This window comes from Nycticebus coucang, chromosome 1 (assembly GCF_027406575.1).
Source record: "Nycticebus coucang isolate mNycCou1 chromosome 1, mNycCou1.pri, whole genome shotgun sequence".
NCBI lineage: Eukaryota > Metazoa > Chordata > Mammalia > Primates > Lorisidae > Nycticebus > Nycticebus coucang.
The window spans coordinates 34,950,645-34,965,417 of record NC_069780.1 but is presented as its reverse complement, the minus strand read 5'-3'; the positions used below and the strand labels follow the sequence as shown (position 1 = coordinate 34,965,417).

At 39.4% G+C, this 14,773-nt stretch overlaps 1 protein-coding gene across 4 annotated transcripts in view; it reads left to right on the top strand.

The window, feature by feature from the left end:
- The window catches only part of PAPSS1 (3'-phosphoadenosine 5'-phosphosulfate synthase 1), a 358,089-nt gene that overhangs the window by 321,287 nt on the left and 22,029 nt on the right, over nucleotides 1-14,773 (top strand). For all 4 annotated transcript variants that reach the window (XM_053562526.1, XM_053562455.1, XM_053562292.1 and 1 more), the window contains one exon: nucleotides 10,043-10,272. In XM_053562526.1, coding sequence (XP_053418501.1) covers nucleotides 10,043-10,272 — 230 coding nt within the window. The remainder of the gene's footprint in view (nucleotides 1-10,042; nucleotides 10,273-14,773) is intronic.

The window sequence follows — 14,773 nt, the reverse complement described above, 5'->3', positions numbered from 1 at the left end:
TATCCAAACGAAAACAACAGTAATAATAAACTAAAAAATTAAACTGTATTTGACTCTTCCCTGAGATTTAGCCTAAATAGTGCATGTCAAGTGAAACTCCTCATATTCTTTCCCCTTTGTTGGTATAATAAAGTTCCATACAGTTCGTGTGCAATTTACAATAGTTTAATATAGCAAATTGCACATGAACTTTATGAAACTTTATTATGGGCACCCTGTATGTCCAGCAGACTTAGATAGCGGTAGACCTTTGTGTTTACTGGGGACTCCTATAAAATTCGTTCTTCTGTCTCGGAGAGGAACTAGCTGTTTAGGAATTAAAGTAAGACTTTTGTTCTGTCAGTTCCCCCAAACCTCCTTTTTGTGCTGATGATGTCATCACTGTTGTTATTATTCTAAGGGAGTCCTCTGATCACAGGCTGTCTTGAATTATAGGGTATTTTGGGGAATGACCGAAATGAGTTTAGAGTCAGGACTGGGTTTATGATTGATTACTTCATTACATACATGCCAGCTAGGAAAGAGAAGGAATTCACCTTTCCTGTGTAGGACCTAGTTTGTCCTCTTTTTGCTTTTTATTCCTTATCTAAAAGTGGAAGTCAGATGAAATTTTATCAACCGAATAAACTAAAAACTGCCTTTGAAATTGCGGGACTGGAGAGTTAGATAAATAATAAAGATAGCAGCCAGGTATAGTAAACAGAGAATTCGTTCTTGAGAAGATGTCACAGAGGGTCAGTGTGTTCTTTCATCTAAATTAGAAAGATTTTTTATGTGTTCTGACTTCAGAGCCAGGTTTATTTCTAAAGGAAGATTAAAAAATGAAGGTTCCTAACAGTACCTGCAGGTACATTTTGACTTACCTTATTATTTAGCCTTGCAAGGCAAAGCTGATTAGTTGGGGTTATAGGGAATTTTTTTATCACCCATCTCTAGGCACATGGTTGGGACTCCTATAACAAAAGACAGAGTAACAAGAGAAAAGCGTGTGAATCATTTAACGCAAGTTTTATATGACACAGAGCCTTCAGAAGTGAAGACCCCAGGAAACAGGGAAACCTGTGTATTTTTATGCTAGGTTTGATAAAGTGTGGACAGTCACGCAGAAGTATGATTAGATGAAGTGGTATGATCTAAACAGAGGGGCACAGCAAGGCTTGTTCAGACTTTCGTCTGTGTCCCTGTGTCTTCAGAGATAGGACCTCTGTCCTTAGGAGTGAGGGTCTTCTGATCTATCCCAGGGGAAGTTGGCCAAGTGACCTGGTATTGCATCCCATTGTTCATTTCAGCCGGATTGTAATACTGCTTCAGGAGAGAGAAGGTGAGGGGAAGGTGAGAGGTTCTGCTTCTGGTGATGTACCATATTCTGTGGTAGTTGTCCTGAACGCCCTTGGTATGCTGCTTACAATATGCAGCTTCCCTGGCTTCAACTCTGATTACTACCTACAAGAGTGTGGTCTAGTAAAAATAATACAAGACTTGTCAAGTACAGGCATGGCCCTGGCCTTTTTTGCCCCAGTTGGCTTGTAATCTCAGAGTCTTAAGTTTATTAGGCTTATTTGAATGTCTCTGAACGGTGTTTAACTACACAGTAAATGGTTATCTAAAGTATGCACAAGGAGGTGGGGACTAAATGTTCTGTAAGGTTCTATCTCATTCTGATGATTTTTGAATTTGTTTTTCATTTAGCTTCATGTTGAAGTATAATATATGTGGGAAAAAATACACGTTTCACAGGTGCGATTAGATGAGTTTTTCCCATTTGAACAGAGGCACACAGCCAGTGCCCAGAAGCTCTCCTTCCTCCCATCTAATATCGGATATCCTGGGAAGCAGACGCTGAGAGTGAGATTAGGGTTTGGGGAGCTTATTAAGAATTCGTGGGATCAGCAATTGTGGAAGAGAAGAGAGGAAGGGAGCAGGATTGGGCCGAGGGAGAAGTTGAGCTGCAGTTCAGCCACTGTGGAGGCCTCCACTGACCGTGGGGGAGTTCTGGAAAGGCCTTTCTGAGATGTCCTAAGTTGCATGGGAAATAGGCTGCCCGGGGAAGGGGGCCTGCCTTTGGGAAGCAATTGAGAGGGCTGACAGCTGCTGGTGTGTGCTGGCAGAATGCCCAGCATCCAGAGGGCCGTCCCCTTCCTGCGGGAGACCTGGTGTTGCGTCACAGCATTCAACCCAGTCAGTTTGTGATACTCGTAACTGAAATCACATAGCATGTACTCTTCTGTATCAGGTTTCTTTTCCTTTATTGTGCTTATGAAACTCACCCTGACTGCTGTGTATAGTTGGTGGTAGATGGTTCGTTCTCGGTACTGTGTAGTGTTCTGGTGCGCGATTTTACCCAGTATTGTTCACTAGTATTTGGGCACTTCCCAGGTTTTTGCTCTTGAGAATAGTCCTGGCATGAAGATTTCAGTGCATGCCTTTTTGTGGACATCTCTGTTGCTTCTCCCTTGGAGTAGAGCAGCTGGGTTGTGGGATATGCATCTGTTCAGCATTAGTAGATGCTGCCAGTCAGTTTTCTAATGGGGGTGTACCATTTTCTACTCCTAAGCAGTGTATTTCCTCACCAGCACCTGATTGTCCTTCTCATTTTAGCCATTTCATCCTTTGGTCCTGACTACTCAGCTGGGCCCTCTGTAATGCTCTTACTGTTTCTTAACTGCCTCAAAAATCATATCATTGAATCAGTTTGACTGAAATGGAGACTTAATAAATGAGTTGTCATTATAGACAACGATGAAAAAATAGAATATGACAATAGCCCATCTTTGTCGAAATCCTAACTGTACTTGCCAGGCAATATTCTACATGCTTTACAAGTGTTAACTAACTTAATCATTTTAACAACACTGAGGTGGTAGGCTCTACTATTACTCCTCATTTACATTTTAGGAAACTGAAGGAGAGCTGTTAAATGGCTTGTTCACAGGGTAGTAACAGTGGAGATGGAATCTGAACTTAAGTGGTCTGCCTCCACAGCTATAGGCTATGATTTCACAGACTTTTTTTTACATTATTATATTACATTAAAATATTTTTAAATATATGTAGCCACATATTTTTTTTAAAATAGATTGCAAGAAAGTAGAAGGGAAGGGGGGGTAGACAGGAGGAGGGAGGGTATTTCGGGGGGACCTCACCTAATGTGCAGGATGCAATGGTACATTTCAGAACTATTAAGAGATGAGTAGTGATGGATGTGTTACTTAGTTCAGTGTCAGCATTTCACATTGTATATCAAAGCAGTACACTGAACCCCATATATGCATCATTGTATAAAGCTATGATTTAATAAAAATAATAATAAAAAAAGAAAAAGAAAGAAAAAGAAAATAGACTGGAAATAAATTCTTATATCCTATAGGAGTTCTAAAAGGATGGCACCAGCTGGCATTCATTAGAAGTGGAATCTCCAATAGAATGACTCTTAAACTTACTGTTTATCAGAACCTACAGTTAGGGGTTGTATTATTCTTTGTATAATAAATATTCTAACTCTTTGTATTCTTATGATACCTCTCCTCATGGTGTTACTAATCTCTGCCCATGTTTCTTTTGTGAGGAGTAAGTCGGATAAATGTAAATTATTTAACACATTGCCTGGATCACAACAATACATGGTAATTAATATCATGAGCTGCCTTAAAAACAAAAACAAACACGATGAAGAACTACTTTGCTGTAAGTTCTCAGCATTTCTGGGATGTTGCTCCCATGTCAAGGGAGCCATCTCTCAAGGCTGCTTCATAAATCTGTGTGACATCGTAGAGCTTTGATTGTGGCGGTAAGCCTGGATGACTTACCCCCTTTAGGCTCTGTGACTGAGTGTGGGTCCTTGGCCTAATTTAGAACGTCCTTAGGTGTTTGGTAACACACAGGGTGTCCATAAAGTTCATGTGCCGTTTACTATGTTAAACATTATGGACACCCTGTATAAAGCTCATAAAGGAAATAAAATAACCATTTTTTGAGTACCTGCACATGTAACACACAGTGAATAGCTGCTTTTAATGCCTTTTATAACCTAATCTGCACACTCTGTGACATTGCTTTTATTTCAGATTTACCAGTGAGGTTACTGCTCAATCTCAGAAAGGCTAAGTAGGCCAGATGCGGTGGCTCAGGCCTGTAATCCTAGCACTCTGGGAGGCCGAGGCAGGCAGATTGCTTGACCTTAGGAGGTTGAGAGCAGCCTGAGCAAGAGCAAGACTCTTTGTCTACTAACAACAACAAGAACAACAAATAGAAAAACTAGCCATGCCAAGTGGTGGGTGCCTGTAGTCCCAGCTACTCGGGAGGCTGAGGCAAGAGGATCACTTGAGCTAGAGAGTTTCAGGTTGCTGTGAGCTGTGATGCCATGGCACTTTTTCCAGGGTGACAGAGTAAGACTCTATTTTAAAAAAGAATAAAAATTAAAAAAAGAAACGCTAAGTACTCAACTGTGGTCTGTCAAAGAATACCAGCACTGAATGGTAGTTAAAGTAGTAAAAACAGATTTTATTCAGGAACTAATATAACAAGAGAGAAAAGACCTCAGTACATTGATAGGACTGGGCTAAACTATGAATACAGGACAGACGAGTGGGGGGTTATTGCCAAGGGGCAAGGGTGGTGGTATGTGGATAGAAAGTTATTGAGAGGAAACATCAGAGGTGGGGGATTCTGGTTAAACAGACTTGACAGGATTCTTGCTGAAGACAGGCCAGCAGGATCACCTGGAAGGTGGGCATTGGGTTAGATATGAAGGTGGGGCATTCTCAGTAATCAGACATAGCAAGATTGTTGCTGCACCTGGGCTGTGCTGGCCCGACAAGGATGGACCCTGCAGGACCATCTAGGCCTAGAGGGCTCAAAGGAGCCTGACTAGTGTTAGGTCAAGGAGGGAGTCTTTTTTGTGTCAGTCTTGGAACCAGTGAGACAAAGAGCTGGGACTGACAGTCAGGCCTGACTGGCCGTTCTTTCCACTAGGGCTCATTGCCAGCTAGAAGCCTCTAAGACTTGTGCTTTGGCAGTTGGAGGGAAGGCCAAGCAATTCTGTGTATTCTGGTGCCTTCATAGAGCTCCTGGGTTCTCCAGGGAGAGCAGAGGGCCAGTGAAGGCTGGATCTGTCTATAGATCCCCGTCTGGAGTGTAAATTAGGAGCTAAGAGGTATGGCTCTAGTCAGGAAGCCCCAGATCTGGTGTCTGACCAAAAGGTGGTTTTAAACTTCTGAACTTTTAAAGAAGCTTTAGAAACTCTAGTAAACATGTTAATCCTTCAGACTATTAAATGTTTTAATGTTTATAACCTGGCAGGATTTACTATTAGATCGAGCAGTTCAGAAAAAGTATCCCCTTTCTTTTCTCTAGTGCCTTTTGTGTGTGTTTGACTTACTTGGCTTATTTGTAGCATTAAGTGAAGAGTTTTTTTGTAATTAGAAAAACACCCTGGTTTTTGTAGCCTTTCCGGTGACATCAGGAAAAAGTCTGCCAGTAATGCTTATTTGCCAACTAATAATAATAAAATCAAAACAACGACTCTTCTTTTAATCGCTCTCTGTAGGTCATTTAGAAGGCATTGGTACTAGATTTGTTTCCTTAGCACAAATGCTCTTTAGAACCACGAGCAGCTGTTGAGCCTGTTTGGTTATCAACAGGATGTTCCTTATTTTCCAGTCTGTAAAGATTTAATGGCTTCATTCCTAAATTCCATTTTAGGGATGGAGAAAGGGGGGGATGTGTATACATTTTTTATCTTTGTAAGATATTATTAATCAACTAGGAAGTTCTGTTTGTGTCATCTCATTAAATCCATCACCGTAAAGGACAAACAGTACATTCTAAGAGATGTTACATGCAAGTGCTGAAGGTAAGATGTATTTGGGAATGTGGATTTATACAACTAACAACTATATCCTGGGTTTATGAAGTTATAATGAAGATTATTGGTTGAATTTTGTGGAAAATGCATTAGTGGAGGTAGGGATTTTCCTTTGCTATGAGAGTTATCCATGCATTTTTTTTTTTGGAGACAGAGTCTCACTTTATCACCCTCGGTAAACTGCCATGGTGTCACACAGCTCACAGCAACCTCCAACTCCTGGGCTTGGGTGATTCTCTTGCCTCAGCCTCCTGAGTAGCTGGGACTACAGGTGCCCGCCACAATGCCCGGTTATTTTTTTGTTGCATTTTGGCTGGGGCTGGATTTGAACCCACCACCTTTGGTATGTGGGGCCAGGGCCCTACCCACTGAGCCACAGGCCCCGCCCTGTCCATGCATTGTTAAATGACTCTTTAAAGGAAACATTCTGTGTAAGTGAGCATATGCCCTTAAACAGGGACAGGGGAACCATGTAGTCACATGGATGCGGTATATTTGTTTAATTTGTCCATGTTTTATACCAGTATTTGGAGCAGCAAGTAGGGTGTCTATTTGGATATAAACCTTATAAACATTTTCAAGAGCTTTAATAGGTATTTAGGGCATTATTTCTTGAGATCTGAGCTCACTTGTACAAGCCATAGACTCCCCAGTTTTATTTATGCCTTGGATGCTCTTTGAAGTCTTTGGTAATTTTGTCTCTTACTCAGTTATTTTATTCATTAAGTTTCTTGAATAGACACTGGTTTACAATCTCTTATCTGCAACTCTTGGAGTCAGGTGTTGTTGAATTCTCCTGATGGGTTTGGGACAGGACCAGATTTTTACTAGTTCAATTCTCAACACATGTACAAGCTAAAAGTATATAAAATGTCAAATAATAGTGATCCTAAAAAGTGTTTTCAAAATAAATCAATACTCTCCTAATGTTTTTGTGCGGCAGGGCCATAAGTGCTTATCCTAAAAACCTAGTTTTTTAACTCACTTTGTAACAAAACCTGATCAAAACTGATGTGAAATTATTTATAGCCTTTTTGTTGATCCTATTTAATGTGAAAAATCATTCACTTTGCTATTGAAATGTTAATGTGGCTAATATGGAACTACTCTCCTATTACCAATTTTGGGTAGCAAATGAATTAAACCGGTACTACTCACACTGTGGAAATTAAGCACAGATTCAAGTAAACCTCAGTAAATGTACCTTGGGAGAAAGTTCTGAAACAAACATCTATTTTGATTATAATTATTTGTTTTAAGGGTCAATATTCTGTCTTTCAGTTGGATAAGGCAGTTTTTGACCCTTACTTAAAGATGAAGTGAGGTAATTGTTGAACCTCACTGTTACTTATTTGTATTTCTACCTTCCATCCTTCTCTTCTGTTTTCATTTTCTCAAAGAATGCAGTAATTAAACTAAAAAGCTTCTACACAGGAAAAGATAAAATCAACAGAGTAAATTGGCAACCTGTGGAATAGGAGAAAATATTCTTAAACCACACATCTGATAAAGGGCAATACCCAGAATCTGTCAGCAACTCAGACAAATCAACAAGGAAAAAAACCTCAAATAACCCCTTTAGAAAGTGGGCAAAAGGCATGAACGGACATTTTTCAAAAGAAAAGAAACCAATGGGCAGTAGCTTGTATATGCCAGCAGCAAAGAAGCCTGGAGAGCAAGTGGTGCTGAAATTGCAAAAGGCGTTTTCCACGGCCTGTTGAAAATTGAATATTTTTCCTTGCAAGAAGTGGACCAAAGCCTGGAAGAAGTGGTATTCAGCTGGAGCAAGGTCTGGTGTATACGGCAGATGACAAGAGTTTCCAAGTCCAGCTTACGTATGTTCAGCAGCATTGTTTTTTGTGACATGTGGTCTTGCAGGAAGATTGGCCCGTCTCTATGGACCAATCTTGGCTGCTTCACAAGCATCTTCATCGTTTCATCCATTTGGTTGCAGTAGACATCTGCTGTAGTCGGTTGGCCGGGTTTCACGAAGCTGTAGTGAATAAGACCAGTGCTGGACCACCAGACACCGTTAGCTTCTGTTGATGAATAGTTGTGCTCTTGGTCTATGGTGCACTGTCATTAGTTTGTAGATTCATTGCTCTCTTTAATTTTGATTGTGTGTGTGTGTGTGTGTGTATATATATATATATAGTTATTTAAAAAACTAATAAATGACATTGAATTGCCCCTCACCTGAGAAGTATAACTTTCATCTACCACAGTGGTTCTCAACCTTCCTAATGCTGCAACCCTTTAATACAGTTCCTCATGCTCTGGTGACCCCCAACCATAAAATTATTTTCGTTGCTACTCCATAACTGTAATTTTGCTACTGTTATGAATCGTAATGTAAATATCTGATATGCAGGTTGTATTTAGGCGACCCCTGTGAAAGGGTCATTCGACCCCCAAAGGGGTTGTGACCCACAGGTTGAGAACTGCTGATCTACCAGGTGCTCTAGCCCATCCCATCCCTCTGTTCAGTGCCCCCCACCCCCACCACCGAGTAATGGCTGACATGTATTTTTTCTTTGTCTTTATGCACTTACCCACAGCTTTATCATATGTACATATGCTTAAATGATGCACAGCTTAGCTTTACATGTTTCACAACTTTGTTAAAAGGACATAATATTAGGGTGGCACCTGTGGCTCAGTGAGTAGGGCGCCGGCCCCATATACCGAGGGTGGTGGGTTCAAACCCAGCCTCGGCCAAACTGCAACAACAACAAAAATAGCCAGGCATTGTGGTGGGCACCTGTAGTCTCAGCTGCTCAGGAGGCTGAGGCAAGAGAATTGCCTAAGCCCAAAAGCTGGAGGTTGCTGTGAGCCGTGACGTTACGGCACTCTATCGAGGGCAACAAAGTGAGACTCTGTCTCTTAAAAAAAAAAAAAAAGGACATAATATTTTAGTTCTTTTGGGACTTGCTTTAACCTGTTCTAGCACTGATGGGTACACTTAACATTTGTGCATGTAACCATATATGGTTTATTCATTTCATGCTATCTTCTTCCCAAGATAACATTGTGTTTCATTATGAGAAGCACTGCAGTTCATTTTTTCTATTGTTGAGCATTCCCATTGCTTCCTTTTTTGTTGTGTGTATTGTTTTTGTTTTCTATTCTCTTTTACTCTTGTACAGTGCTGCTGTAATTTATTGGTTCCTGTCTTGTGTGTGCACAAGTTCCTCCTTGGACTGGAATTTCTGGGTCCTGCAAAATGTAAATATTCAATTTGAAATGGTAATCCAAATTTATTTTCAAAGACGGTTGTATCAGTTTACACTCTGATGCTCTCAGGGATTTATAAGAGAGCCAAATAAAGTACAAGTTATTTGCCTAGTATAACTGTTTGGGGAAATGACTTGATAATGTGTGACTAAAGTCTTAAAAGTCCATGACTTTTTTTGGCCATCTGTTCCTCTTCTTAAGGAAATAATCAGACTTCTTCATCTCCTATATCTCAGTGGGATTATTCTTTTCTTCTCGTATCCATACTGTTCCCTCTGGTTTTGGCTTTTAATATCTTCCCTATGCTGATGATGCACAAATATTTTTTTCTAATTCACCCCTCTTTTTAAAATTTCAATCTTGTATGTCCAGCCATGGATGTCCACCAAATAGGTCAAGTTTGTTAACTGTGTTACTTTAACATTACATATTTTATATATATATATATATATATATATATACACCCTTACATATCTCTTATAAGTAATTAATATGTAAATACACATGTTTATGCTGTTTTAGGGGTTTTGGTGGTGGGGTTTTTTATTTTTTTATTTTTTATTATTATTTTTTGTTGTTGAGGGTACAAGAAACCAGGTTACAGTGATTGCATTTGTTAGGTAAAGTCCCTCTTACAATCATGTCTTGCCCCCAAAAGGTGTGGCACACACCAAGGTCCCACCCCCCTCCCTCCTTCCCTCTGTCTGCTCTTCCTTTCCCCACCCCTCCCTCCTTTCTCTCTGCTCTCCCCTTCCCCCAGTTGGTGGGGTTTTGTAAATGCTAATTTTGTTTCTGGCTTCCCAAGATAATACATTTTAATTTTGTTGAAATTTCCTATCAGTAGATAATGATTATACAAAAAGCATATGCATTTATTAGCCTTTTACTGCTTTTAAGTAGTTGGTCATAAAATATAGTTATCTAAAATGAAAACTTTAATTCTAGGTCCAGTGGCATTGCAGAGCACGGATGGTTGCAGGAGCCAATTTTTACATTGTTGGCCGAGACCCGGCTGGGATGCCTCATCCAGAAACTGGGAAGGATCTTTATGAGCCAACTCATGGTGCCAAAGTGCTGACAATGGCCCCTGGTCTAATCACCCTGGAAATAGTTCCCTTTCGAGTTGCAGCTTACAACAAGAAAAGGAAGCGTATGGACTACTATGACTCTGAACAGTAAGTTTTACGTTATCTGCACAAATCTATAAAACACTGTGGCCTGAGCTGCTCCCCGGCTGTAGTGCAGTGACTCATCTTTACAACTATGCTAAGGGCAGGCTTTGTTGTACCCATTTCAGAGAAAGGCAGACTCAGAAAACTAAATTCTCAATATTATAGAAGTTGGAAGTAGAAAAGAAATTAAATCTAATTTCATAGTTTGTGGTTTCAGGAATTTGGGTTTGAAGTCTTTAAGGGCAATATTGACATTTTTAGGTCTATCATGTCTACTGGAGCTTAACTGAGTATAGAAAGTTGTCCAAGGACTTAGTGGTCTTACCTCTGTGAAACCCAAGACATGTATGTATGAAGAGAGAATTTAGTTAGTATTTGTGCAGTCACTGTATGACAGGTGCTGTCCTAATTCTAATTGTTTGCAGGTATTAAATTATTTACAGTTTGAGAATTCCTTATCTGAAATGCTTGGAATCAGCAGTATTTCAGATTTTGGAATATTTGTATATGTATAATGAAATGTCTTGAGGATAGGACCAAAAGCTGAACTTAAAATTAATTTGTTTCATATATATCCTGTATACATAGTCTAAAGTCAATTTTATACAGTATTTTTAATAATTTTGTGCATGAAAACAAATTTGTGTACATTGTGCCCTCAGAAAGCAAAGGCACTGGGTGTGAAATTTTCCACTTGTGGCATCATGTTGGTGCTTAAATGTTTTGGATTTTGGATTATTTCAGATTTTGGATTTTTGGATAGGGATGCTCAGCCTGTATTTCTCATGACAATGTGTAAGGTAGATGCTGTTATCTCCATTTTGTAGATGAGTAACCTGAGGCATACAAGGGTTCAATAACTCGTGTATGGCAGTGGTTGAATTCAGTGGTTGAATCCAGGCAGTCGAGCAGCAAAGTTTGTGCTCTTAGTCACTAACAGTACAACTTCTTTCCTCAAGGATCTTAGGAGGAGTGAACGAAACAAGTTTCTTAGTACAGGTTATTGATAGTATTGAGCATATCTTTGCCTCCTTTTGAGAAGATACCTGTATGTAGACATACTACCTGTAGGCGATACACTTTCTTAGTCTCAAGCGGCAGTGAGAAGCTGTAGAATCTGAAGGCTTTGCTGTGTGATTCCAGAGCCCTGAGTCTCTTCTGCCCTTGTTTCCTGAGCTCAAAATATGTAGCCGTTTCTACAGTCTGTAGCACCTAGTTATTTTTCTACCTTAGTAGGTGCTTGTACAGATGAGTTGTTTTATTGACTTTTAGTACACTCGATTTTTTAGTACAAATTACAATTCACATTCAGCAAATAATACCAATACTTTTTTAAAATTTATATTTTATCAGTGTCACTCTACTGACAGATACGGCACTAATTGAGAATTGACTATGGCCTAGGAACCTTTAGTTCGAAAGTTCTCATCCTTTTTCCCGTGGCATCTTTGCAGTTGACTCTGCATTTAGGAATGACGCCATGCCTCACCCTGTGTCCATTCGGTTTGGTCCAATTTCTAACACTGGGACAGGAAAGGAAAAGAAACCTTTAAAAAATTAAAACAGCATTCTATTGTTTCTAAAATAGACATAAAGTTTGTTGTAATTTGATTTCTTTGAGATAAATGATGAATTGTCTGGATAAAGAAATACAGTTATTATCACTGGGGATTGGGGTGCTGGTTGGTTTCTCCTTTAATGGTAGAAATAATTCTGGATACATTGCACAGTTGAGATGATAGCAGGCTTTTCTGAGTGATGACCTGTAACTACGTATAGGAAAGTCTTATAAGTGAATGAACAGAAAAGGCTTTCAGATCTGGTGCAGGAAAGTGTAAAAGGACCCCTAACTGTTCCCCGTGGTCCAGGTGTGGAATTCGAGATAGGAGCTATCCTAGTCTATATTTTCTGAAGATTGGAAATGTGGCCCAGATTCCAGTACACTTCTGAACCGTACCAGGAGAAAAATTTGTAACAAACTAAACCATTTTTGCCCCTGTACAAGATTAGGTTTGCCAACATTTAGAAATAATTCTAAATCATGTGAGGGTCTTTTTTACCTTAAAAAAGATACCTATATGTAGGTGTATATGTGTGTGTTTATATGTACATTATGCTTATGTGTGTGTGTGAGCTCACTGTCTAAAAAATGAAGCTGTAGAATCTGAAGGCCTTGATGTGATTCCAGAGTCCCAAGTCTTTTCTGCCCTGTGTGTTGTAAGTTGAAAATGGACATTTTCTATCAAAGGGAAAAAATTCTACCAAAGAACTGTAAATAGAACAGAAGCAACTATAGTAAACTTAGAACTGGTTTATCACAAAAGGTGATTGAAACCTTTACATTGATTATGAAGTAAAAAATGTTTTAGGTACAGAGCTGGCCTTTTGTGGTTAAAATGATGTAGGTCACTGTGAACAATTTTAATTTACTTAGTCTAGGGAGAGGTCTACTCATTTGTAATAAGTTCCCTACCACAACACACGTAAGGGAAGGTAACAGTGCCTTCCTACCAATCTGTAAGACAGACAGTGTCAGGTGGAATGCTAGGCCCAGCAACCTTTTGCTTCTCACCTAACGTGTGAATTATTTGTTCAGTTTGTACCACGGATTATGAACATAAACTTGTTCAGAGCATTACTATTAACTGCATTAAATCACTGATAATAACGGTAAGGGAGAGCAGTGAGAGAGAAAATCATTCTGCTAGTGGCTAAATACTTAAAACTTAGGTGGGTTTCCATTTTGATGAGTTCAGAAAACAAAACCAAATTAAAAAGAGTTGAGTTTTTTCTTCTCCACACATATCTTGTGCTGATATGTTTCATGGTCGCTTTGCACGATCAGCTGGTTTAATCACACGCAGGACCCTAAAACCCACATGTGTGTAGATGACTGATGTGCTAATAAGCCCCTGATAACTTTGATGTTTTGTTAAATCTGTGTAGTATTGCTTACAGTCTCTCTTTTAATCATTCAAAAGCTAAATAATTACATCAGTTCTCATAAGATTTTCCAAAGATGAATTCTATATTAGTTTGCATGAATGGCTCATTTTCTTGGAATTTTTTGGGAGTTACCAAATCTTAATAAGTTATAACTTGGTAAGCCTTAAAACTGCCTTAGTTTTCTAACTTTGTGTTCAAATGTAATTAAGTTGATGGGAATATGTTGGAAAATGATTAAAATTTTGTGGAAAGGCAATAGTCTTTGATGTAGTGAGAAAATACAGTTATTAATTATGCACATATGAGGTTGTCTTGTATTTGATTAATGCATGTTACTCAATGCCAGCTTTTATGTAATTAATGATTTTGTAGCTTTTGATTTGATTAAATACCAGTGTAAAACAAGGCTTGGGGGGAAAAAAAACAAACTTCATGAATGTTTCAGGGAAGATATTATTGATAGGAGTTATGATAAAAATCATCTGTTTATATTTAGGAAGTTAAGAAGGTTCATATTAGCTGCAATAGGGGACTCAAGGAAATTTAGTTCTAGGACCACAAGATTAAAGGTTATTGTCTCAGATATAACAAACAAACTTTTAGAGGTAATTCAATTATCTTATTTATACTTTTTCCCTCCTTTATGAAGTAAATCTTTGTATTTGAGTAGATAAGTGCAAAATTATTCAGATTAATGAAATGGCAAACTCCAAGAGACAGTGCAGTTGAGTGAGAGTGCCTTATGAAAACGGGTAAATGAAAGGGCAGGCTGATGTAAATGTTTGTTGTCTGTTATTTCCATGTTTTCAGTAGAGTATTACCTCTGTGTCTGGGATGCGAGAGTGAACCCTAAATCATGTAAAGTTAGTGTCCTTTTTGAAAACACTAACCTTGGCATCCTTCAAGGTTTTTCCAGATCTTCTTCCCTCCTTCTGTGTTTGCAGTATTTTCCCTGAGAGACTGTTCTGATGACCCTTTAAACCTATACTTCAGTGTTCCCCAGTTTCTGATTGTATCAGTTGTCTGATACCGTGTAGCAAATCACTGCAAACTTAGTGACTTAAAACTGTGCTAGCTGGAGCGGTGCCTGTGGCCCAGTGAGTAGGGGACTGGTCCCATATACCAAGGGTGGCAGGTTCAAACCTGGCCCTGGTCAAACTGCAACAACAACAAAATAGCTGGGTGTTGTGACGGGCAGCTGTAATCTCAGCTACTCAGGAGGCTGAGGCAAGAGAATCGCCTAAGCCCAAGAGCTGGAGGTTGCTGTGAGCTGTGATGCCACAGTACTTTACCGAGAGCAACAAAGTGAGACTCTGTCTCAAAAACAACAACAACAACAACAAAAAAAAAACCCAAAAAAACCCCAAACAAAACTGTGCTCGCTTACTGCTCACAAACAGTTCTTCAGGTCAGAAAATGGTTGTCTGGCCAGACGGGGCTTTGATCTGAAGACTCTGGACAGACTCTGCTTTCGGGTTGATCCTTGTTGGCAGAAGTCACCCCCTTGCAGTTGTTAGGACGTGCTTCGTCTTCTTACCGGCTGTTGGCTGAGGATTGC